Source organism: Chelonia mydas, chromosome 1, assembly GCF_015237465.2.
Source record: "Chelonia mydas isolate rCheMyd1 chromosome 1, rCheMyd1.pri.v2, whole genome shotgun sequence".
NCBI lineage: Eukaryota > Metazoa > Chordata > Testudines > Cheloniidae > Chelonia > Chelonia mydas.
The window spans coordinates 49,882,612-49,909,359 of NC_057849.1; the positions used below are offsets into that span (position 1 = coordinate 49,882,612).

At 40.7% G+C, this 26,748-nt stretch overlaps 1 protein-coding gene across 6 annotated transcripts in view; it reads left to right on the forward strand.

Annotated features, from left to right (window-relative positions):
• Window positions 1-217: 217 nt before the first annotated feature.
• NBEA (neurobeachin) overlaps window positions 218-26,748 on the forward strand; it is an 837,833-nt gene continuing 811,302 nt past the window's right edge. For 5 of the 6 annotated variants that reach the window (XM_043531828.1, XM_043531837.1, XM_007070883.4 and 2 more), the window contains exon 1: window positions 236-867. In XM_043531828.1, coding sequence (XP_043387763.1) covers window positions 604-867 — 264 coding nt within the window. In that variant the 5' untranslated portion in view covers window positions 236-603. Of the gene's footprint in view, window positions 868-26,748 lie in introns of all 6 variants that reach the window. The other variant, XM_027833036.3, reaches the window with a different exon arrangement.

Sequence of the window (26,748 nt, forward strand, 5' to 3'; positions counted from 1 at the left end):
GGCAGGGGCAGGCGGTGTCTCCGGCGGGGGTGGTGTTTCTGCCACCGCAGCCTCAGGTGCGTAACGTGCACCCTGCGGTGGTGCTGGAGCCCGGCCGCTCTGGGTCTGGCGCAACCCGACGCACCTGCTCACCTGTCCGCAGCTCGGGGGAGACGGGGGCGCGCGGCCCGGCCCCGCCCCCCTCCCCCCATGGGCTCAGCGCAGGCGCCCTGGCGGCTAGCGCAGGCAGGGGGCGGCAACATGGCGGAGTGAGCGGCGGCGGCAGCGGCTCCGGCTCCACAACAACAGCGGCGGCGGCATCGGCGGCGCTGCCGGTAGCTCGCGGACCTGTGCCCAGCCCGCTTCCCAGCGCCGCCTCCGGGCCGGGCGCGGCGGCTGCTTCTCCTCCGGCCCCGCTGCGAGGAGGCGGCCCCGGACGGGCGGGCGGGCTCCGGCTAACGGGGCAGCGGCGCCCATAATAATCCCTCATTATAGTGGAGCTGCTGCCGGGACGGTCCCTGCGCCTCGGACCGGCTCCCTGCGGCCCCGCCGGGCGCTGCTGCGGTGGAGGCTGGGCTGGGCTCGGCTCGGCCTGGGGCAGGTGCCGGAGGGCGCGGGGGGTAGATGGCGAGTGAGAAGCCGGTGTCAGGGCCGGACCCGCAGCCCGCGGGGCTCGTCCCTGTCGGGGCCGGAGGAGGCGGTGACGGCAGCGCCGCGGTGATGGGGGAGCTGCGAGCGTCGGGCTCCGGGTCCGTGGTGCTCCCCGCGGGGATGATTAACCCGTCGGTGCCGATCCGCAACATCCGCATGAAATTCGCCGTCCTCATCGGACTCATCCAGGTCGGCGAGGTCAGCAACCGGGACATCGTGGAGACCGTGCTCAACCTGGTAAGGGGCCGGCACCCCTCCCCGCCGGCAGGGCCAGGGCAGCCCGCGCCCCCTGCCGACCCCCCGAGGGACCCAGGCACTCACTACGCACCCTCCCCAGCCGGCGACTTCCCTTCCCCACGAACCCCACCCATTCCCCCCCTGCCAATTCCCACCACTGCTCCCTCCTAATCCTAAAACCATGCGTATCCATGGATTGCCTCTTCGCCGCCCCGATCCCTTGCATGCACCCATTGCTCCCTCTTCACCCCTAGGAGAGACCCTTTCCTCTCGCATGCTCCACCCTTCCCCACAATGCCGGTTTGTGAGCCGCACGCTCATCCGTATGCAACCCACTCGCTCTGCCGTGTACCTAATGGCTCCTTCCTCACCTTGTGCGAGAGACCCATCTGCTCAGCCTAAACTCCACACAGGACCTCAGCTAGTGAAACAAACACGTACTCTCTACAGTCTAATCTCCTTCCTCCTCCCCCTGTGCTGTCTTCTGTTGTGGAAGTGGACTGGGTGCAATTTATGTTTATTATATATGAGAACCAGTAATCGAAAACTTCAGGTGCTTGCAAACTGCCAGATAGCCTGATGACTTATTCCTCTGAGGAAAAGGGGCATTTGATGTTGTATCTGTTTTTAATTGTATAAAATTGAAATGCAGCACGAGCTGGTATCTTTCTTTGGAGATGCAAATGTTTGAAAGATTTAACCCTGTTAGCTTGGAGCTAATCAGGTTTTATATGTTGAGGAGGAGAGTTTTTGCGTCATTTTAATAAGTGTGTATTGCTACAATCTGTTGTAAGGGATTAGTTTGCTCATGTCTTAATCCCCTGTTCTAGTGTACCAAACTGCATTCTTGCCTCCAGAATTAAGGGTGTCAAAAAGGTCTGTGTGTTGAAAATCATTATTGCATGTGTATAAAACACACAACAGGAAAAGGATGTTACAGTGTAACTCCTCGGTCATTCACTGGATGGTATGAAAGAGTTACTGCAAGATTGTATGACTTAATGTTTTTGCGCTACCTACACCAAAGCCTGGGAAACCTACAGAAGTCTAAGGAGAGGAAAAAAATGGATCTAAAAATGAATCACTGCAGCAAAGCTTTTGAAAGCAGTTCAGTCAACAAAATATATCCTCAATTTTACTTATGAAGTAGGATAGAAAGCCACTGCTTAAGACTGAAGGGCACTTAATTTAAACTACCCTTCTAACAAACAAGTTTAAAATGTTAAACTTATGTTCATTTTGTAACAAAAACATGCACAGAGATAAAATTGTATCTGGCACTTTAAAACCATGTATTCTTCCAATGGTTGACAATTATTTGCATTTTGACCTAATGCAGGCTGAATGGAAGAGCTGCAGCATTCAGAGAGAGATGTGGGTTGGTTAGATCACTTTAATCTTTATGGTTTATGTGGATACACAAGAGTTAAAGCTCTTGTTTTGTGAATATGTCAAGTCAAAGACAGACAACTGTCTGTCTTTTCAAGCTCTTTTGTCATCTTAAAATTATCTTTACAAGTAACCTTTCAGATAAACTATCGCGGTACAAGTTGTCAGAACTTGATATTCGTCACTTTATTGGATATTATCCATTCATTTCACAGTAGCACTGGGAATAGGGAAATAACATGAAGTGATATTTCTTTTAGTAGCTTCAGATAGATCATTACATAAGTGTAGAGTGCTTAATCTTTTTCCTGTGTTTATCCTCCTTTGTTGGTATTGCTAATCAAAAGGGAGGAAGCTTAAATCTGATAGCCTAATTGCTGATACAAAGACTAACATTACTTTTTGTGTTTGGTTTTTGTTTGGTGATATTTCTCGGAAAGTCATAAAATGTTTGTTTAAACTATTTGGTTACAGGACCTACCCACTGTTTAGTTAATGTTGAAAGGTACGCACTTAAATCTAGAAATATGAATAAAGGTTATAGTAATGCTTTCAGCATCAGGGGACACACGTGAACATAAAACCACTTGGGAAGCTACTGCAGTAGCTATGCATTCTGGATAAGTCATTGCTTAACAGATGGACTCGGGCATACAATAGCAGAGAGAGAATATCATCTTTCTTTGATGTGGAAATATAATCTAACACTCTCCAGTGCACTGAATGACTAGTGTGCATTTATGCTTATATTTTGGAAGTTAATTTACTCACAAGTAAAACAAACAAAATGAGCCTGAAAGCTAGAAAACAAAATTATGATGGTATATCCCGTAAACTACCAACGTTCCCCTGCTGCTGCATTATTGATTTTTAGCTTCAAGTATTTAAAATGAAATGCATTTCTTTATTTTTAGCATTTTTTCTTTTTTGAGGAAAAGCTTGAGGTTGAGGGAAACAATTTATAGTTGCTAAACTGTACTATTTATGAATGAGTGTCCTTTAGTTGTGTGTGCTAATGTGAATGGGCATTGTTTAAAGTGCTGTCTTCAATGACTTCTTGGATAAAATGATATAGTGTGCCAGTCTGTGACAATCATTGTGCCTTTAACTATCCCGTAGCATGTACACAAGCCATTTGGAGTTATCTAGCTTTCCTTTGTTTAAGGGAGTATACAGTGGGTTGGGCTTTTCTTGTTACCTTGCAGGTGGCTGTCACAGTAATGTCTGATCCTTGAAAAATGACCTCTGTGATACAGTATATATGATGAAAATATTCTCTGTATCCAAACATACCATAGAATTAAGAAATTGCAGTCTCTGAATTGATGCCGAGCCGGCGATAATGTTGGGAAATCCTGGTGTGAGATCATTAAAGTAAAACTACAACATAACCATCAACTATTCTAATCACTACATTTAACTAAAAGTGAATAAACTACTTAAGAATGTCCTTGAATCACTTTTTATACTGTATTTGTCTCAAATGGACTAGGTTTTGACTGAGAAATTCTGCTCATCTGTGGCATATGGGAAAGGTACAAAGATTGAGGTTTAAGTATTATTGCTGTTCACAGTTGTTTAAAATAAACTGCTGCCTACGTGTAATCAATTTATTAAATAACTTATCTTAAATTAACTCTGAAAAATCTGTTTGAGTATTCTAAAATTATGCTGCATTTCTTGCATTTTAACCTATCCCATCAAGTGATCCAGTCTGAAGTAGTATGTCGTGTACTATTTAAAAATCAACTTTTGACACTGCAGTGACGTAGTACCGTTGTATCTTGTAGTACAGAAAGATACTGTGACAACCGCAGGTACTTCTGGAGTGGGAATATTGGGTATGTAATGGTGCCCTCTGTAGCAACAAAACAGCACGCTCAGGCTACATTCTACTCTCATTTTTACTCATGCAATCCCACATATGTCATGGTAGACTTTGGCCCTTAATTATATTTATATTGATATCCCAGCACTGGTTTAAATGTTCCAGAATTAAATAACTGGTTCATTAAAACATTTATCTATTCCTTAGTCAAATATTTACTATAGGGATGTTTTCCTTTGAAGATTTTGTCTTGTGGAGTCAAATTGTCCAGGAGTTTTATTTACCTCCATGTGTTCTGATATAGGTTAGTTTTGAACTATCAGTTGTGGGGTTTAGTATCAAATTTACTCCTTTCTCCATATTTCTTATGAAAGGTCATCTTGAAACTGAAAGGGTAGCTAGATAATGGTAATTATAGAAGATGCTATGTTGACTGTCAATAAAACATCTATTGGGTCACTAACCAGAGTGCATATGGTTCCTGTCAGTGCTCAAAGTAAGTTTAAGGTGTGAAGCCAGGTAGAAAGAGGATGGCTGAAGCCCGGCATAACTTCGAGACATAGAATTTTTTAAAGGGCTAAGAAAGATGGACTTGGAAACAGGCTTTGTAATATCCTATTGGATGCAGTTCATAGCTGTCTTAGGAGCAGGATTATTTACCCCCTTCATGGTGGTGCATGGACCTTCTGTAACTAAAGTTTTGCTCTTCTGTGTCATAAGGCGTAAGAAAAGAATTGGGCAGGATCAATTTGGTGGATGAGACTGTGGAATCTGACTATTCTATTTCTCCTCTCACATTTAGTGGCAATAAAATTGGTACGGAGGCTATCAAAGCTCTGAGATTCGTGTGGAGGAAGAACTATTTCCTTAGCCTTGGAGGAATTCTCCCCCACACAAGAACTGTTCAGATTGTGTGCTGGAGCTAGAATTAGTGTTTAAAGAGGAACTTGCACACATCAGTGTAGTTATGTTGGTGCAGCCCTTTAATGTAGATACATGGCATTGATGTAGATGGGGGTTGCAACTTACAGATGCATCTTAAGCTGGTGCAGTGCAGCACATCTGCACTGGGGATTTGTGGGGTGAAATAGAGCCTAAGGTATCTTAAAGTTGTTGTTTCAGGGTGTGCGTCTTCCAGATGTTAGAAGTAAATGCTGTATTAGTTTACGTTTTATTTGCGCTTGGGAGGGTTTCTTAACTGTAAAGGCTAGGATGCTTTTTTTTTTTTTTTTAATGAAAGCTTAATTTGCTGTAGCAGATGAGGTAAGATCCCTGTTTACTAGTGGAAGTTTCCTCTCCCCTTTGAGTCAAACCTTATGATACGTTATGGCTCTCATAGTGATAGTTCAATGTAGGGAATTAACTTTTTATCGCCCTTGGCACTGACAGTTTCTCTTGCTACAGTGTATTTGGAAACTAACTTTCTTTATAAATCTACGAACAAATAAAAGCATATAAAATCATGATGATAGCATTGTATTACTGACGGTATACTTAATGGTTAAACTCAGGTGTTTGGCAATTTCTAACTTTCCTTTTGTATTGAAAGTTCTGATGGACGGTCCCATAAAAAAGCAAGATCTGGTTAATCTGTCAGTTTGTTTTTCAAGTATTAGAAATATGCTGTAAAATATTTTCCAGAAAGTTTGTAGTGCACTAAATCAAATGTTGTGTTTAAATATCTATGTAAAAAACTGTCATGAGTGCAGTCACTTGTGGAATGTGCTTTTAAGATTGAAAATAATTGTTACAAGTAGTAAAGTACTACTTAGTATGCTTGTTTTCATTTAAAAAAAAAAAAAAAGCACAGTGACATTCCGAATAGATGATTATTTCATGTGTCTGTCTGGAAGTGCACATAGTTTAAAAAAAAAAAAAAAAGGCAGTACAATTGCATTTGTTTAAATTGAACCTTCAAATTAATGTTTGTTTCAGAATGAATAGCCGTTCTACACCAATGATGGATTTCTAATAATGGGTTTTCATTTAAACACAGGAATATTTAATACAGTATTCACAAACGAACGCGAAAATAACAAGCTGAAGTTACAAACATTTTTACATCAACATCCAATTTGTATATCGTTAAACAGAAAGGGGGAAAGGTGAATAACTCCTTCGTATACATGGGGGTGTATATCAAAATATGGCTTACAAAGGAACTGTCAGTCTGAACTATTGAGCTGGAACCAAAACCTGCATAATATAAAACTTATGATTTTCTCTCAGTTTCTCCTTGTGTATACATCTCTTTACATAATTGTCTGGAGTATATATGCATGATGTATGTGATATGGTGATGGGACCATCAGGGAAAGTGGAGCTGGAGCCAAGGCACAAAAGCTCTTCAGAAGTCTGCACCTAAAGCTCACTTAAGTTGCTTAGGGCATGTTGGCTCCCAAAAAAGTACTCAAAGTCTGTTGTGAGGTAGAGCTAGGGTTGCCACGCATCTGGGTTTTACTCAGACAGTCTGGTTTTTGGCTTTTGTGTCCAGGTGCCATTTAGGGTTGCCAGGTGCCTGGCTTTCAACCAGAAAGCCAAAAAGCCTGCTCAGCCAGGGTTGCCTCCTACCTGCAGGCAGGCTCCTTGTCAGGCTGCAGCAGCTCCCATTCCAGCCCTAGAACAGAGGGAGCACAGTTTGGTTGAGGGGAGGCGGAGATGATACAGCGAATGACAGGGACGTGAGGGAGAGGAGTGAGTGATGGAGGGCAGGGTCTTGGGTCGGGGAGGGGGGGGCGGAGGGGAAGAGGTGGAGCAGAGGTCGTGTCTTGAGGTCCAGTTATCAGCAACTTGAAAGGAAGCAACCCTAGATGGAGCAGAGAACATAAATGTGACTTGAAGGGTTGTGGAGGAGAACTGGAATGTCTGAAGAGGCATACTGGGAGGCCCAGAGGCAGCAAGGGTCTATTTTGGGTGATGGTGGGGAAATGGGATATCTGGAGGGTGATGTGAGGTTCTAGGGTCAAACTGTGGGGGAGCTGGAATGTTGAGGGAGTCCATGGGATAGAGTATCAGAGGGGTAGCCATGTTAGTCTGTATTATGGTGTCTTTGAAAAGTGTCCATGCAGCTTGCAGGGATTTCACTCTAGTCACTGTACCTTTTAATTTCTGTTTAACTAACCTCCTAATTTTTGCATAGTTCCCCTTTCTGAAATTAAATGCCACAGTGTTGGGCTGTTGAGGTGTTCTTCCTACCACAGGGATGTTAAATGTTATATTATGGTCACTGTTTCCAAGCGGTCCTGTTATAGTTACCTCTTGGACCAGATCCTGCACTCCACTCAGGACTAGATCGAGAGTTGCGTCTCCCCTTGTGGGTTCCTGTACCAGCTGCTCCAAGAAGCAGTCATTTAAAGTATCAAGAAATTTTGTCTCTGCATTTCGTCCTGAGGTGACATGTACCCAGTCAATATGGGGATAATTGAAGTTCCCCACTATTATTGAATTTTTTATTTTGATAGTCTCTCTAATCTCCCTTAGCATTTCATCGTCACTATCGCTGTCTGGTCAGCTGGTTGATAATACATCTCTATTGTTATGTTCTTCTTAGAGCATGGAATTACAATCCATAGAGATTCTGTGGAACATGTGGATTCATTTAAGATTTTTATTTAATTTGATTCTACATTTTCTTTCACATATAGTGCCGCTCCCTCCCCCCGCATGACCTGTTCTGTCCTTCCAATATATTTTGTACCCCGGAATGATTGTGTCCCATTGATTGTCCTCACTCCACCAGGTTTCTGTGATGCCTATTATATCAATATTCCCCTTTAACACGAGGCACTCTAGTTCACCCATCTTATTATTTAGACTTCTAGCATTTGTGTACAAGCACTTTTTAAAAACTTGTCACTGTTTATTTGTCTGCCCTTTTCTGATGTGTCAGATTCTTTATGTGCATGTTTCTCGTCTGATCTTGCCCATACTTTGTCCTCTTTCATCCCCTCCTCCTGACTAAAACCTAGAGAATCTCTATCAATAGACTCTCCTCTAAGAGAAGTCTCTGTCCGATCCATGTGCGCCTCTGCAGCAATCTGCTTTCCCCCATCTCTTAACATTAAAAAGGTTGCAGAGCAGTTTTTAAACTAAGTGCCAGCAGTCTGGATCCACTTTGGTTTAGGTGGAGCCCATCCTTCCTGTATAGGCTCTCCCTATCCCAAAAGTTTCCCCAGTTCCTAATAAATCTAAACCCCTCCTCTCTACACCATCGTCTCATCCACTCATTGAGACTCTGAAGCTCTGCCTGCCTACCTGGCCCTGCACATGGAACTGGAAGCATTTCTGAGAATGCCACCATAGAGGTCCTGGATTTCAATCTCTTTCCTAGCAGGCTAAATTTGGCTTCCAGGACATCTCTCCTACCCTTCCCTATGTCATTGGTACCTACATGTACCACAACCACCGGCTCCTCCCCAGCACTACACATAAGTCTATCTGGATGCCTCAAGAGAGCCACAACCTTCGCACCAGGCAGGCAGGTCACCATACGGTTCTCCCGGTCATCACAAACCCAGCTATCTAGGTTTCTAATGATCAAATCTCCCATTACTTTTCCTAATGACTGGAGTTCCCTCCCCCAGAGAGGTAACCTCAGTGTGAGAGGATATCCCATCATTATCTGGAAGGAGGGTCCCAACTATGGGAAGGTTTCCCTCTGTTCCCATTGGCTGCTCTCCTTCTCTGGGCCTTTCATCCTCCTTAACAGCGCAGGGGCTGTCTGACCGGAGGTGGGACAAATCTACAGTGTCCCGGAAAGCCTCATTAACATACCTCTCTGCTTCCCTTAGCTCCTCTAGTTCCGCCACCCTGGCCTCCAAAGCCCGTACACAGTCTTTGAGGGCCAGAAGCTCCTTGCACCGAACGCACACATACGCCACCTGCCCACGGGGCAGGTAATCATACATACTACACCGAGTGCAATAAACAGGATAGCCCCCACTCTGCTGGGATTCTATCTGCATTTTCTCCTACAGCTACCTAGGTTAAAGATAGGGTTTTGTTTAAATCAAGAAGTTTTGATTATAGTTTAGTTTAAAGGTTTTAGAGAATGGCAAGTGTACCTTGCCCCCCTTCCCACTGGGGGAAATCTATTTTAGGGTTTTATAAAGCAACCATCACTGTTAAAACCACAATTACTAGAAGGTCAGTGGAAGTACCTGAAATTACTTTACTTTAAACTTTTTTTTTTTTTAAATTGACAATGTCTTTAAGACCTGCTAGGCATGCAGTGACTTTAAAATATTAAATATTGCACCTATATAACATTTGTCACAAAAAAGACTCACTATTCAGTAACCATGTTTATGTATTTCTTTAGTTGAAGTGTTTTGTGTACCTATACTGTCCAAAATAATTTGTATGAACAAATGAGCAGGAAAATGCTTACATTTTAACTCCATATGCAAGGAAAGAATCTGCAGTCTTTAGATTATTCCAGTAGGTACTTAGTCTTTTTGTTCAGTATTTGTACAGAGCCAAGCAAAAAGGGTTCTGATCTGCAACTGGTTCTTGTAGGCACTATGATTATACAAATAATAGCTAATATGATTATGCAGTTTTATTGGCTTGCAAGCTATAGTATTGCAATATAATCTCAGGGTGGATTGATTTAAATCACCAATTTTAATCATGATTTAAATCAGCAGGCAGGAAAACTTGATTTAAATTGTTTTAATCTTGTTTTGGGTGTGTACTTTTCAATTATTTGTCTAAAGAAGGGTTGAGTCTCACTGGTTGGTAACCATTAAAACATTGATTTGCAACTAAATATAGCCTTTACACTGTTTGCTGCTGCTTTTACTAACCAGGGGGTATGCTCCATCTCTACACATTTAAGGTATTGCATAGCTTGACTTATATTTATTCAGACACTTAATTTTTCAATTTTTTGTCAGAATATGGTGAATGATACATTTCTTATTCACTGGATTGATGTTTTTAATTCTATTTGTGTGAAGCTCTGTTTGGATGGAAATTAAAATGCAGAAAACATTTTAGAATGATTTTTTATAGTTAATAAAACTACCTTAAATGTGCTGGATACATTAAATTATCACAATGTGGTTAATATAACAGATTTATTAAGCAAAATACTATCTTAGTGAAATAAACTGATCTGGTCATCATGCCCTTCAAAATTTTAGATCTAGTAGATCTCAGCGTCACATTAAATTTTTACTCATAGATTGAAAGAGGAAAACAAGCTTCCCTATTTTTTCTACTCCCAGTTAGTGCTTCAAGCTTGACTCAACTAGTCATTGAACTGAATAGTTGCATATTGCATGTAGTTGCTATGACTGTTGACCATGTGACTAACACTTTTCTAGTGTCAATTTTGTTTACTTCCTTTTTCACAGAATCTGCAGCACTTTGAAAAGGTAAAATTGATAGGCGGATTTTTGTTCAGTTTCCTTGATGAATATAAACATACTGAATATAAACAAACATGTCCTGGTCACTTTAGTCAATGTCAACCTGTGACCTTATCCTAGTCCTTAAAATAGAGCTCTTCTGATGTTCAGCAACCCTGTAGAACAGGGGTAGTCAATTTTTTTTGTTAAGGTATAGTCAAGGTCCAGATTCTAGAGAAAATAATAAAAATAACAATAACAATAAGATTTTGGAGTCTGTTCAAAAGTGTCTGACGGTACGGTTTTGGCCTTCAGTCTCCCTATTGATCACCTCTGCTGTAGAACCTGTTGACATTGAGATTTGCAGCTGATTCCTTTTCTTTGGATCACACTCAGACCTATTATTCAGGAGATGGGCAAGAAACATGTGGCATGATTAAATTGCCCTTGTGCTGGTACTTGCTAGATGCTTTCATCTTCCTTCTGTTTGTTTAATGCTATTTTCCTTGATAATGCTTCTAAAGTAAAATTTGCATCTGCATGTGGATTTTAGAGACCTCTGAAATACTGGCTCTAAAATCAGAAGCTTTGCTCTCAAGATTAAACTTCCAGAAGGAGCCCCTGCAGGATGCTGGCAGAGAGCAGCTAATGTGGACAACATAATGCTCAGAAAGAAACAAAAGGCAGGATTCAAACTCGCAGTATGTGGATGCTGTTCAGGTTCGATGGCCACATCATATCATTCTTGAAACTACCATTGACATCAAGCTGTCTGCATACACTCAGGCTTGCAGCAGAGCTCCAGTGCTGTTGTAGATGTGCAAATGACTTTAACTAATCAACTTGGTTCAAGCCACATTGCAGATTCAGCTTTTACCCTAAGTAACTTGTTAAACATAGTTTCCCTAAAGCGGCAATGGATGCCAGACTCTAGCTAAGAAGTCCTGAATAGGTACTATCAGGCTGGGGAGATTCACAGGCATAGTATGAACTCCAGGTATGGGCAGAAAAAAGTTAAGGGGTATAAAATATTGATAGGGGATGATTTTTCTAGGGTGCTGAATCTTGGGATCCTCTTGACCTCCTATTTAGACAATTTACCCTATTCTGATTCCCTTGAGGCATAACAGTTTTCAGGGTGATCTGAATAGGCATATGGATTTTGGAGCACTTGGACAAACCATTGTTTAAACAAGAAACTAATCTCATTCTTCACTGTAGTGATGTTGCTGGCCCAGTGTAATAGTGATTTCAGGTTTTCAGCTTCTGTGTTAAATTATTTTCTGTTTGTGTACTTTTGAGTACTTTAGATCCTTGTAACTTCCTAGAAACATGGTTTGTATAGGTTTATTTGAACCGATTGTATATATTTGAGATGAAAGCAGTTTTTGAAAGAGAAAATTCACAAGGTCTTTTAAAAATGGTTTCCTTTGTATACAAATTTAATTGTTACCACGCATGCACAGTGTAATTTAACATGTTTTTATGTGTGACCAAGAAGTGAATCAGAGGATGCACAGGAAGTGATGCAGGCTATAATTTATTGAAGATGGTGTGATTAAGACATGAGTTTGATTGAAAATCCATGTAGAGAAACTTGAAGTTTTGTGGAGGCTTGCTTGTGCTTTCCAAACAAAATGCTGGGTCTTGAAAAATTACAGCTAGTATTTTTTGTTTAGTCTGCAAATTGAAATCCTAGCTAAATAGGATTACATATCTTAGTGAGATGAGTTCTTTTTAGCACTGTAATAAATATGCTGAGGCATTGTTGAACATTACTGCTTACAGTTGTGTTACTGAGGAATTTAGCATTTTGCAACAATTGTTAACTCCAGTCATTACTATGGATTGTAAACTGTTTTCAGCCTTTTGCATTGTAGCACTTTTTTTATGCTATGGGTCTGATTCTTCTCTCATCTACACTACTGTAAATTATGAGTAAATAATTTTAAGGAATGGAGTTGCATTGGTTTAAGTGAAGACAAAAGCAGATCCAGAGTTTTCATTCCCATATATAATTTTTTATTTTTTCCTTAGATATTTATTTCACTAATATTTGAAAACTATTTAAATCAATTAAGTAAAAAATGCATGGAAAAGCTATTGTTCCTCATTGTCTATGGGGACAGTATCAAGTAGGGGAGAAATGCATTGTCCGCTTTGTTGCGACCTAGCTTTGTTTTCTGAGATGATAGATTTGCTTAGGGAGTTGAAACTGTCCTTCATGCTAAATATATGGAGAAATATATGCCATCTGTGGCTTAATACCTCACTTGAAAAGGCCAAGACACAAGTTATTTTTAAACAAGTGGTTGTTAAGCCCTTGCTCAAAGAACTACACAGCAAATTATTAGTCATTTTAGTGACCACCTTCAAAGCTGCTGTGGGAGCAAAACCAGTTGTATGTGAATTCTACATTCTCTCAATTCCTAATAGTCATGGGTTCAGCTTGATGTATGCAGTGGAGGGTGGAATTGTATAAATGGGTTTGATCTCTTCCTGGTGATGAACAAGGGTAGGGTGTCCATCATGACCTTACTAGATGTTTTGGTAATAGTTGACAGAATGAAGTCCAAGTGATTCATTTAAAGGATCATGCTGAGCTGAACAGTAGTCTCACTCTTTAGTAGTTTCACTTTTTCCTCTGAGAGGTCATGCAGAATAGGGATGGGCAGGTGCTTGTCCTCCACAGCACTTGCACATGCAGGTTTTGTACATGGATTGGTCAGGTAATTTCTGCTTTTCAATATGAATGTGAAGCTACTTAGACTTCTAGAGGGGGAGTGTCACCAGTAAACTTTTGGCACAGAGCTTTTCATATTTAATCAATCCCAAAGTCTATAGTTTTACTCATCCAGTGTCTGAGATTGGGATGAAAGTATGAGATTTGTAGAGGTCAATTTAGCCAAGACACAAGTTATGTTTGTTAGTAGGGGAGGCATTTCGGTGAATGGATGACAGCTTGTGACTGTGCTATGCTATTAAAAATAGGTGCCCAACTTTCACCCTGATGGCTTAGAGCTTTGAGATCTTGTTTTATCATTATATCTAGATTCTGAGGCGTCCATGTTGGACCACATTGCTTTTAATAAAGTCTAGCTGCTCAGAAGGCTGTTCTTCTATAGTGCAACTTTGCAATGGTAATAACTGTCTTATTCTAGCCTGTAGGTGAATATTATAATTCATTCTACATTGTAGAACTAATTAAAATACCATCAGTTGTCAACCTATCATATAGTAACCACTATTTCCTATTCTTTGTGTAGGTAAAAACTGCAAATATCTGACACCATGGTGTGGTAACAAGGCAAATGGTTCTTAGGGTTATTAGTATAGTAGGCAAATGCAAATTTTTGGCAGTACCTTGTTTTAATGTCCATACAGAGTATTTTGTGGATCCAAATTTTAAGACTTTAGTTTCAAAAGAAACTGCCCCATGACACTTTGTCACTGTTGAGCACTTTGAAATATGAGAACTTATTAATGCCTTACTCCTGATTCACAAGCGAGGGGACAGTGAAACCACTTTAAATTTCAATTACTTTTAATGAAAACCTCATGATAATATTTAGTTATGTAATTAGCTAGGAGTTACATATGTTATGTCTGTATCAGTATCTGTATTAGCAGTATATTTTGCTAGTATGCCCCCTTATCCCTCTGAACCAAGACACAGGCATATTCTAGTACTATGAGCGTGCTCTTAAATTCTTACATTCACTCATGATGATTCATTTTCAAATTTGGGCTGCTATTGGTAAAAGCAGCTGCACAAGTGCAGCACGAGGAAATGGATGCAGCGATTGAGTCACTTGAGTTACAGTATAACACAGGACGTATTTCGCATCTGAAATGCTACAGAGTTGTTTCTGGTTTACCAAGCCCATGGAGGCCAGAAGCTTTCATGCAGATAACTGATCAAGCACATGTCACATCACTTTGAAGAACTTCTTATGCTGTTGTCTCTAGGCACTGCAGGTATAATTGTGTTCAGAAGTAAGGCATAAAATGTGCTCAAGTTGGTCACTGATGATGAAGATGATTTTGACATAATAAGCAGAGATGGAAAACAGTTTGTCCAGGAGGTCAGAACTATTGTATCAGATAAGACACACTACAACATATGCACAAAGAAAGATACTGCTGCAAATTGAGTGATCCTGAATTAGCATTGATTGCTAAGTTATCCTCTAAATTAGACAAAACTCTGCTAGCTCTTCTTATTGACAGTATCATTACAAGTGTCCTGATATATCCTCCACCCAGCCTTTAAATTGGTCTTGGTGTACTGCTGAGACTCAAAAGCCCATGTGTTGGCTCCTGTACTAACATCAGTGTTCCCTGATGACATGAAGATTCCCAAGGCTGTCTAACCTAAAGAAATAGCTGTGGACAGACTTGTCAACTTTACATATTTTACAAGAAGTCACCTGCATAGTCATTGAAGGTTCTGCAGAACCTTTAGGTAAGTACGCTGGCCAGCAAGTGGTATCATCAAGGACTATGTGACCAATTTCAGAGACGCAAACTAGCAGCAGGTGATGTATACCTTGTCTTTGATATGTTCAAAGACTTCAGCTCAGAGTGTCTAAAATCTAGCAGAGCTACAGAAGTGAGCAGAATGCATCGGTTTACATGTACACAGCTAGCTCCACAGAATGTTGTCTTGTTGGTTACATAAAATTATAAATGACTGACATCATTTGTACAGCACTTGTAAGACAAGAAGTTACTCCAGCACACTCTAAAGCACAAAGTAGTTATCACAGGCAGAAGACACCCCAGCTGAAGTAAACCGGGGAGTTGTGGTGATGAACAGAGAATAGGTGGCTATCTTGCCTGGGGAAGCTAATATCCTTTTACAACAAATGGTGGTGGTTGGAAAAGATGGTGATGGTTACCTTGAACAGGGTCTAACCTCTCTGGTAATTATGGAATCCTGCAGTCCAAGGGAGAACGATCACAACCTGCTGTGCTTCAGGTGAGGCAACACTGGAACTCTGCACTCTCAGTGTAAGAGACAGGAGCATCCTATCTTGGCTCCCACAGGAACCACTGTGCCAAAGATTTTGAAAGCTGGATACACTAACTCTTTGCTGGGTGACATCAGTGCAGTAATGCCTGATGTAACTGAACAGGCAACCAAATTCATGGCTGCAAGCTACGATCAAATTGTGCCACCATGTCAGAAGCATGGCAGAAATCATGAGCAGCAAGAATTGGCAGAGGGTATCAGTCAACACCAGAGCTCAATTTCTTACCACAGACAACTGAAACATTTATAGGAAATATAAAACAAGTACATCTTGAGGCATATGTGTGAGGAAAAGCGCACTGGATCCAGACACCACCCCTACTGGATCCACTGTTGTGTGGATGAATACATAATTGTTTCAAGTTATTTCCAAAAACTGTACCAAACAATGTTGATCTTACTCTTCCAAGTATTTGGAAGTTAATCAGATTGCAGTGACCTGACAAAATCAGCATTAGCATTTGTAGAGTACAGTGGCAATGACAAGTAGTGACCTGTATTACTTGCATTAGGACACTTACCTGTACTTTTAGAAAGAACACTAATAATCATTTACAATTCCAAAATGAAATATTTGATTCAAATTACTATAATTATGTTAAATATATTTATAATTTGCATATTTTTCACATTAGTGGTCATTATATCAAATGAAAATTGAGGTCTATTCTATATCCCCAAGCTCTTCCTCATTCTCCCCTCTATTGAAATATGGATAGGTGTTAGTTGATATTGCAAATGTTAAATAAATGCACTTCATGTATTAAAACTCTTCTATCTTGATTTTGTATGCTCCAAATCATGCAAACTCTTAGTGAGTATGGGAATGGAGTGGCGAGGATGGGATGAAATGTTGATATTTAAAAATGCTCAGCAGTGATGGTATCAGGCAGATTCTTAAAATGTATAGTTTTGAGAAAGAGAATTCTAAAAATACCCCAAAATCTTGTATGGATCCTAAAGCAAGGTTGACCAGAGTGGCTGTCAAATTATATTGTAGCTCTGGAAGCTTCTGGTAGTGCAGAATGTACCTGACTGATTTCTTGTAGGGCAGGGTTCAATCATGCCTTGAGATGCAGGTCCTGAAAAAGTTGTTTGACATTTAAAACTTGGGAAGTTGGTTCCTAGAGTTGAGGAGCGGGGTTTTCTCAGCTAAACTCACTACTCTTCTCTCCCTTCTCCCACTTACTACCACCACCACCACTTGCTGTTTAATGATCTTCTAGAGTCTTGTTTTTGGGCACATGCAAATATTTGACTATCTTAATTTATTTGCCAATGTTACTATACACACTAGAAGTAGATTTATTTCTCATATGGGTAGCATTAATCATAATACTTTTAGAAAAACTTTCTAAATAAGCACATTGAGATTTTCAGAAAGACTAGAGGATTTTGCCGTGTGATTTACTGATTTTGATGCAAGTTGCGTGGCTAGATTGCCTTTGAAAATCTTAACCATACCAAAAGAAGAGGGAGGAGAACAAGGGTACTAATACTCAAATGAAAATATAAGCATTTTTGGTAGCATTTCCACAAAATAAAATATGTTAACGGGATGTATTAATGTCTATAGGATTTAAACTATACAGTTAATATAATTTATATACTTTCTCTCTCTCTCTCTCTCTCTCTATATATGTATATATAATATATATATACACACACACATATATACAATATACATTTAAACTATAGGATTCTGGAGTATTAAAGGTGAACTGCAAAGGTTTGGTTAAAAATAGTCAAAGAAATATGCATGAAACAAATATGCCAAGCTCAACTCCATTTGTGTGCACCCTCCTTCCTACCTCCAAATACTTTAATATGTACTGCAGGATATCAGGTCTCTCACCTATACAATATGTTTGAATTGTAGGTTTTACTGGTTTACTCTCTAGTTGTTGACTTCAGTCATAAATCCTGAAGGAGCACTGGAAAATACATGGAAACCAATGAAATCTTTTAAAGATAAAGTAGCGCTTGAAAAGCTTACCTTACGCTTGCTAACCTGAGGAGTAAGCCTACTAACCCAAAGTGAAAAATACCATATTAATATGTTTTAGAAATTAACAGGTTTCATTTGTTTCTTGTACCCTCTTTTCCTTTCCTGTGGGGACCTCAGTGTGTTTCCTTTTTTCTTTCTTCCTTTGTTTTTTCTCCATCCCGTCCCTCCAAATTTCTCAGTACCCTTATTTCTTTGCTAACTTACTCCCATCAAGCTCTTGATTCTACCTACCATTTCAGACACAGGGCTTTACAAAACATCTAGTAACTAAACTATTAAGCCAACAAAAGTCCCTACTCTCTGGGGCAAGCCTACTTGAGAAATATAAGACAAACTTGCTATCGCTTCCTCCCCCCTTCCCCCCCCACAAGCAAGCTGCTGAGACAAGGGAAGATGCTGTTGTTCTCACTAGGGTAGTGTCCCCAGACTTTGCATGTGGGTTTAATCTTTTGTAGTTTCTGCTTTGAGTTGTCCTCCCTTGTGAATAGCTGCAATGCATGCCTCCGTGGTTGCTCATAGTTTTCCAGTAGCAGCAGTAAAAACTGCCAAGATCAGTTAGTTTTTCAGTCAGCTGCATCTTGGAAAATCTGAGGAGCAGAGGCATTGTAGTTACCTGTCAATATGGAGGTAACCCAAGTGTGGTGGTTTATATTCAGTACATGTTTCATAGGTTATCTGTGCAACCATAAGGGCTAGAAACTTTTTCTTTAAATGAATGTTTAGATTCTGCAGAAGTTAATAGAAATGCTTTCTCTTCACCAGTGGTGAGTGGGTTATTCATTTCCTTTAAGTGAGTAGGATTGAGAATAAGGAAATCATGTTAAAATTGAGCAACTTAAACAATTATTCATATATTCACACACACTTTTTGAAAAAGAGTGGTGATTAGAGTTCAAGGGACACTTCTTACTTGAAAATAGAATTGTCGCCGTTCCCCCCCTTCTGGCTGATCATAGTACTGCAGGTATTTCCCCCATCTACTTCCCCACACCCGGGTTTTCTGTCTCTCTGGGATTGACATGGCTCAACCCTCCATCTGGGTTACTCTGAGTTCAGAACCCTTCCAGCATAACAAAAGTCGCAAGCAAATAAGATTCTTCTGCCCCCTTGGGCTCCTCTTCAGCCCATCCTCTTGACTCCAGTTCCCACACTGTTCTGGGTTACATTTAAGTCTTTTTGACCCTAGGAATTAGGGCTCTATTCCAGAGCATGTCTACACAGCAAGGAAAGCCTAGGCTTAGTGGGACTCAAGTAAGCTGACCCATGTCAGGGAACCCTGGGCTTCAGCATCTACACTGCATTTTAACCCTAGGTTTATAGTTTTCTGACCTGTACTTGTACCTAGGGTTCTGGTGTCAACACTACAATGCACAGACCCTAGTCAAAGTAAACATATCCCAAAGTGCCTAGCACCTCTCTCCCCTTTCTCCCCCCCCCCCCCCAACAGCATGTTGACACTCTAGCCCTGGGAATGTAGTGCACTATGGGAAAACTGTACTGCCCATCCTGTTTCCTAACTGTGGCAGTGCTATTGATAGGACTCAGGTGCCCATAAGGAACACGAGTACATAAACTGCATAGTTAGCTCCTTTGGTGGCAGTCTCAGAATGATCGCAGTTTGAGAAGGCTTTATACTGAACTACCATCTAATCTGAGATTTGGGGTTTCCACCTCTAGGCACGTTGGCAGGAAAATGCCATGTGCACCTGTTTGGAGGACAATTAAGGCAGTTTCAAGGGCTGTCAAACTTTAAAATGAAATGTTGCAGTTAAGTTTGACATAACATGTAGGTTTCAGTGGAAAAACACATACCCCAGACTGGCTGCTGCCTGCGGAGTTGTGAAGTACATCCCCAGGGCTTGGGGTGCAGTATACTCCAACATGGCTTGGGGATACCTTATCAAGGCCCTCATTGCACCCTGGAAGGCAGGGATAAGGGATCTCTGGGAGACTGCAGGGAAGTTTTGGGGCTGCCTCCCAGTCCTGGTCCTTAAGGGGCAGGCCACCTTGATACAGAAACCATTTCTCTAAACAAGTTAGGAAACTTTTGCTAACTTAAGGACATCTACAGTAGTGCTTTGGTGAGTGAGGAGTTGAAGGAAGATGGGGTAGGGAAGCTAGCTGCTCCGTGGGCACTTCTAGGCCTTTTTTATGCATCCTGGTGCCTTCAAATGGAATTATCAGTGAATCCACATAGGGAGTATAAATGTAAAGAGAGACAGGAGGGACGAATAAGCTAGGGTACTGAAGAGCACCTCCAGAGTTGAAGATGGAACCTTGGAGGGTTTCGTGTAGTGTTTTAGTTGCATGGATAACTGCAAAGACAGTAGTGAGTTTTTTAAGTTGCATGGAGGGAGAAGTAGCACCTAACAAACCTTTACTGTTTTTCTAAATTCTCCCTGTGGTTCTTGTGCAGCTGAGGCCTGTGCAACTCTGTTGCCTTCAATGGGTTTACACTGGTGGCATGGCAGATGGAAATTAGTTATTAGTTATTATGATGATGCATGATTTAGAAATGAATCTAATTCACCTTTTGAGAAGTGCTGGCTCTACAAGGTTGACTGCAGTAAAAGTAATTAAAAATGTACGCTTTAGGATAAACTAAACAAATATGACTCTTTATACACAGAAGCATATTTGCTGAATAGCTAGGGACCATTTTTACATACTCTTTAGAATAGATCTCCACTTTGACTTTGCAGTCCCATATGACTTTATTAGCAAACTGGTGACTTATGGAAAAAGGTATTTACATATTGCACAATCAGCTTAACTTCATTTTATTCAAGGGTGGAAATTCAGAGTTAAAATGACTCGCATCCTGAAATCTTAGGTACAGTGTGTCCATTTTGTATCATCTTTGCTACTGATCATAAACAAGACTAGTTTTCACCACAGCCAATCTATTTGATCTTGCAATGGTGATAAACTTGTGACTCTATATGCCTATTAATAAACTGATCTCTAACACAGGACTATGGCTGTACTCTGATTAAGCAGAAAGACTTTGAGGGAGGACTTCTACTAAAGTATGAATATCTTGAATTGATGTGTTTGGAAGGTGGTTAATAAATGGTGCTGGTGTTAACAAACAGGACTAAAATAATGCCCAGGTATTTTTTTTTTGTACCGACCATTCCCTCAAGCTTGCTCTAATGAAAACTTGCTGAAACTTCATCTTATTTTCCCCCTAACTGTCATTGGTGATTTTTGACACTTATTCTTAGGAGCAGAATTTCCATGTCATTTAACTACAAATATTTTGTAAATTTTGAAATCTGTAACCCCTTTTAAAAGTCCATTCCTGCACAAATCCTTCCCTCAAATGTTCTGAGAGTTCATAGTTTGTTGATGACTGAAGTTGACATTGTGATGGGACTCCCAGGGTATAACTGCTAACTATGGGACCGCTGTGTTCTCTTAACTCTCCAGCCTGGGTACACGCTCGCAATGCTTTGCTAGTGACAAGCAGCAACCCCTCCAGGTGCTGTTATCACTTAGCTACTAGCATACAGAGACGCACCCAGCTAAGTTGTATGAATGCTTTCCAAGCCACTCATGAACTATATACAGGGAAATACCAGCTGTCATAAATATAAAGGGACGGGTAAACCCCTTTAAAATCCCTCCTGGCCAGAGGAAAAATCCTCTCACCTGTAAAGGGTTAAGAAGCTAAAGGTAACCTCACTGGCACCTGACCAAAATGACCAATGAGATGACAAGATACTTTCAAAAGCTGGGAGGAGGGAGAGAAACAAAGGGTCTGTGTCTCTCTGTCGGTATGCTGCTTTGCCGGGGATAGACCAGGAATGGAGTCTTAGAACTTTTAGTAAGTAATCTAGCTAGGTATGCGTTTGATTATGATTTCTTTAAATGGCTGAGGAAAGAATTGTGCTGAATAGAATGACTATTTCTGTCCGTGTGTCTTTTTTGTAACTTAAGGTTTTGCCTAGAGGGATTCTCTGTGTTTTGAATCTAATTACCCTGAAAGGTACCTACCATCCTGATTTTACAGGGGTGATTCCTTTACTCCTATTTACTTCTATTTCTATTAAAAGTCTTCTTGTAAGAAAACTGAATGCTTTTTCATTGTTCTCAGATCCAAGGGTTTGGGTCTGTGGTCACCTATGCAAATTGGTGAGGATTTTTACCAAACCTTTCCCAGGAAGTGGGGTGCAAGGGTTGGGAGGATTTTGAGGGGAAAGACGTGTCCAAACTGCATTTCCCAGTAAACCCAGTTAGAGTTTGGTGGTGGCAGTGGTTATTCCAAGGACAAAGGATAAAATTAATTTGTACCTTGGGGAAGTTTTAACCTAAGCTGGTAAAAGTAAGCTTAGGAGGTTTTCATGCAGGTCCCCACATCTGTACCCTAGAGTTCAGAGTAGGGGAGGAACCTTGACACCAGCAAATCCCCCGAGCCGGTAGCCTTGCATTCCAGAAATGTACCATCTTACACTGCTCAAGACCTTCTCTTGGACTATGCAAATTCATTAATTAGGTGCCACTTTGTCAAAGGATAGTGGACATGCACCAGCCTTTGTAATCTGAGCAGATTCCCCGAACATTTTAGACAATCACCCTGGTAAGGATAAAACATTACAATAAGTTTATTAACTACAGAAAGATAGGTTTTAAGTGATTATAAGTGATACTTTTTTTTTTTTTAGGTAACTAAACACACATTCTGAATCCTAAACTTTCAGATTAAGCAAGATTTGAATCAGACCTCTTTTCTCACCCCCACTGTTTGTTGCAGGTAGGTTATAGTTCTTAATACACAGGCTGAATTTCCTTCTCAGCCTGGGACCAATCTCCTTAATTCAAAGCCTTTGTCTTCTCAGTGTTCTTGTTGCCTTCAGAGTAGGTGGGTTAGGAGGGATGGTCTCATGATGCCACTGTCCCTTGTTTTATACTGTCAATCCATGACCCTGGAAAGAGACTGGCCCAGGCATGGCCGGGTGGGCCTTACTGAGTCACAGAATTGAGCAGTCCCCATTCTGTGGTGCTTGCGCAACTCTCTTCCAGAACTGTACATCTCTTGTTTACAATTCCGCTGCTGGTCAATGGTCATTTAATGCCGGCCTGGGTGTGGGTCAGCCCCTTTTTAGTCGCTGGAGAGTTAGCAGTGGGAGTCTCTTAGACTCCCAGCATATTTGAATAACAGCCATATAGCAAAATCTCATAACTTCATACACAATAACGATATACATATTTTGAGATAAAAATGAGTTTCAGCAGATACCTTTCATGTGTTATCTTACATGGCATGCTTTGTATGAAATCTCATTATAATATACAAATTATGAATATGGGGGTTACAGGGTGATACTTAGAGGTCCAGTGCATATCAGACATTTTTCAATATTGTAGGTTTTAAGGCTTTCTTCATAATGTACACTGGAATATATTGACTACATGCTGGAACTGTGGTTCTCAACCAGGGGTACACATACCCGTGAGGGGTACGTAGAGGTCTTCCGGGGCATGCATCAGCTCATCTAGATATGTCTAGTTTTACAACAGGCTACATAAAAGCACTAGCAAACTTAGTACAAACTAAAATTTCATACAGACCGACTTGTTTATACAGCTCTATATATTATACACTGAAACATAAGTACAATACAAAATAAATTAATTAGAATATAAGTATATGGTAAAAATGAGAAAGTAAGCAGTTTTTCAGTAATAGTGTGCTATGATACTTTTTTGTGTTTTTATGGCTGATTTTGTAAGCAAGTAGTTTTAAGTGAGGTATGCAAGATAAATCAGGGTCCTAAAAGAGATACAGTAGTCTGGAAAGTTTGAGAACCACTGGGCTAGAATATAGAATAAGATTATAATACCACCACATTGTATTACCCTCTGTAGCGGATAAGTCTGACAGTCGTCTGGCCTAGTGGTCAGGGAGTGGCTCTAACATTTTCTGGCCTGATTGTTCTACAGGGGCCCCAGCTGAATTGTGTGCAGTGGGTCTCCATTCCTCTTGAAGGAGGTAGGGAGCTCTGAGCCCTCCCAGTGTACCGGGTCCCAATGCAGGGCTCTAGAGGGGCGTTACAGTATCTGGACTACTTGCTGGTATAGCCCAAGTTATGCTGCTTCCTACCAGGCTCTGGCTTCTCTGTATGGGGTGTAGTTGCACTGTCCGGAGTATCTGTTTAATCTGTTAGTAGGACAATGTCCTGTTCTTTGCAGTCTCTTGCAAGTTTCCATTGCCTAAAGAGTGTGAATGGGGGAGAATCTGGATCACTGCTTCCAGAGTAGTCTTACAAATGCCTCAGCTACTCCTCTCAAAGTTGTAGGCATCCGCCTCATTTCCTGGTATACTTCCCCTGACCCCTGGACTATTCTAGAGGCGTTTTAAACTATCCCTCCACCTGGAGCATGCCCTGCAGCTGCTGAGGGATGGGGCTTTCCTAGCCCAGTACTGCTCTGTCTTGTCTTGGTTTAATGTGGGTCTCCAGTAAAGCAACATGAGGAAGATAAATATGTAAAGAAAATGGAGAAAATATTATAAATGCATATAAACAGGCAGGGAGACTCAGGAACATGTAGTACCTGAAATACTGCAAACTCATTTTTAAAAATTAACTAGATTAATATATTCATAGATTAATGTCAGAAAGGACTATAATGTTCATGAAGTCTGACCTCCTGCATAACAGGCAATACAGCTTCCCATATATTTAGTGAATACTGTTGAACACAATAATTTGTAGTTGAACTAGATCATTTGTAACATTTTAAAAAGCACTGTAGCCCAACTTTTAAAAGTGACTTAAGTGCTTAGGAGCCTAAATGTGTGTCTACCTCACAGAACCTTGGGTGGTATAGCCATGCCAGCGGAGCCCCCCTACTGTAGATACAGTGTAAGATGGCAGAAGGAGTTCTTCTGCTGGCTTAGCTACATCACCTCCACAAACACCGCCACTTATGCTGACAGCACTCTTCTGTTACCATCATTACATCTACACTGCGGGGCAGGGGGGGTTGGTGGCATAGCTATTTTGGGCTGGCATGTGATGATTTTTTCCCCACACTCCCAGCTGATATAGCTATGCTGGCAAAACTTTTGTAGTACAACTAAGGCTTAAGTCCCCTTTTGAAAATTTTACCTCATGTGTTAGGCAACCAATTTCAAAGCTATCGTTTGGCATCTTTAAATGATTGCTTAGTTTAGTAAACTGTTCTGACTGTTAACTACTCTGTCAAAAAATTGCACTTTATTTTCAGTTTGAATTTGTTGTTGGTAATACACTTTAAATAGCTTTCATTTAGTTTTTGAAACTCTTGTGTAAAAGACTGTAAATTGTGTTGGTGGTCTACAGTCTATCCTGTGTTCTTACTTGCACTAAGGAGGCTGTCATAAGAGCTCAGCTATAGTACCTTATTCAAATATAGCTGTGAGCTCCAGGAATATTTTCCTGGGGGAATATAAATCTGAAAGCTACTGCAACATCAAGTGGGAATTGTATGTAATAAAGGCATAAGACCTTTAGAAAACTTATCTTAAAGAAATAGCCTTCTTCATAATTATTTTATCTAATTTTCCTGAAGACACTCAGGTTTGTTTTGTGGAAAAGAATCCTCAGAAGATCGAGAAGTGTCCTGTCTTCATTTGAATATAGAAATAGATTGAACTTTGAGTGTTGGAATTATTATTATTTATGCACAGTATTACCGCAACAGTAATTTAACCATAAATTCCTGTATTAAAATGAAAGGTGAAATGATATTTGTACAATTGCTCTAAACGTGCCCCAAAGCCTAAATAGGAAGTAATGTATAGCTTCTAGCCCAGTGGTTGGTGCACTCACCTAGGATGTGAGAGACTCAGCTTAATTTTCTGCCTCAGAAAGAGGGGGAGGAAGGGTTTGAGTGGGGCTCTGCCACATCCTGGATGAATGTTAACCATTGGGTTTGTTGACCTGAATTTATGGGCTAGTTTATTACAGCTTGCCAATGATCTGACCAGAAGATATTTCGTTTCTTGTCGCAGTTCAGGCAACAGGATTAGAAAACAGAGTTCTATGTGGTGGGTGGACTCTTGGGGTGCGTGGCAAGGACTTTTATACTGAGGACAATACCAAAATTTCAAGATCTTTATTAAAACGAATGAAAGGATAATCAGAGAGAGAAAATACAGTATCACAAAGACGTAATATAATTCTATTGTCCCTGATGTTTAAATAGTCTTTTAGAATAGAAATGTTACCTAGCATACTTACACCCTTCCCTGGAGACGTGGTAGTAGGAGATAGAGGACCGGCCTCGTCTCTGGCATGCCCAATGAATTTGATGGCCTAGCTTCCCCAAGTTGGTAGAGATCAGGTTCGAATGTTGAGTAGCTAAGCTATATTGCCAAAGCTGAACTGATAGCTTAACAGAAGATAGAAAGAGTGACCCCTCTACCTGGTTGGTTGGTTGCCCTTTTATAGGGTCCTGGCAATGCTCTGAATATTCATATCAATGCCCACCGTACCATGCCTAAATCTTTCTTCCTCACCCATATAAATCTTATTCTTTAGGCTAACATATTATGACACACATTCATACGTGTTAATATCAATTACCTTATCCCTGAAACAATTACCTTTGGCCTAAATCATGACTTCCGTGTTCTGCTGTGTACCCTGTGGTTACTGGTCTGTTCCAGATTCATGATAAACACATTAGGTTCTCTGTTTGGTTCCCCATTCAGTTCCCCAAAGACAAAGGGGTAACTGGTAGGCCATTTATCTATGCCAAAGGTTACAAACACTTATGCTAACTTGCTCTAGCTTAATCATACAGGATACAGGCCTGTAGGTTGCTTATATTACAGTCAACTAATATGAGTAATATATATTGGAATTCAATATAAACAAAACCCTAAGAGAATAACAATATATCAATCAAACCAATGAAGAAAACATATTATGCAATATAGCAGGCTAGCAAGCTAGCCTCATGAGCTACAGGTTAAAAGTGATAAAGTGGCACCATCCTCCTGCTTTGGCTGATTTTACTACATCCAAACAGTAACAAAATGTTTGATCAAAATACTTACAAAAAGGCTAACCCTAGGGATGCTTAGACCCATGTTGGTCGGATCCAAACTGGTCAGGCTGGTGTTAGCAATGAACCCTTTTAATAAACAAGTGATGTCATTGCCTGTTAACTTAGCTAAAAAACAAGTTTTGGCTTGTTTGGGATCATTGCTGGTTGAGTGTCCACATCCTTTCTTCTTAACCAGCCCTGATAATTGGGACTGCTTCTTCCTTCTATC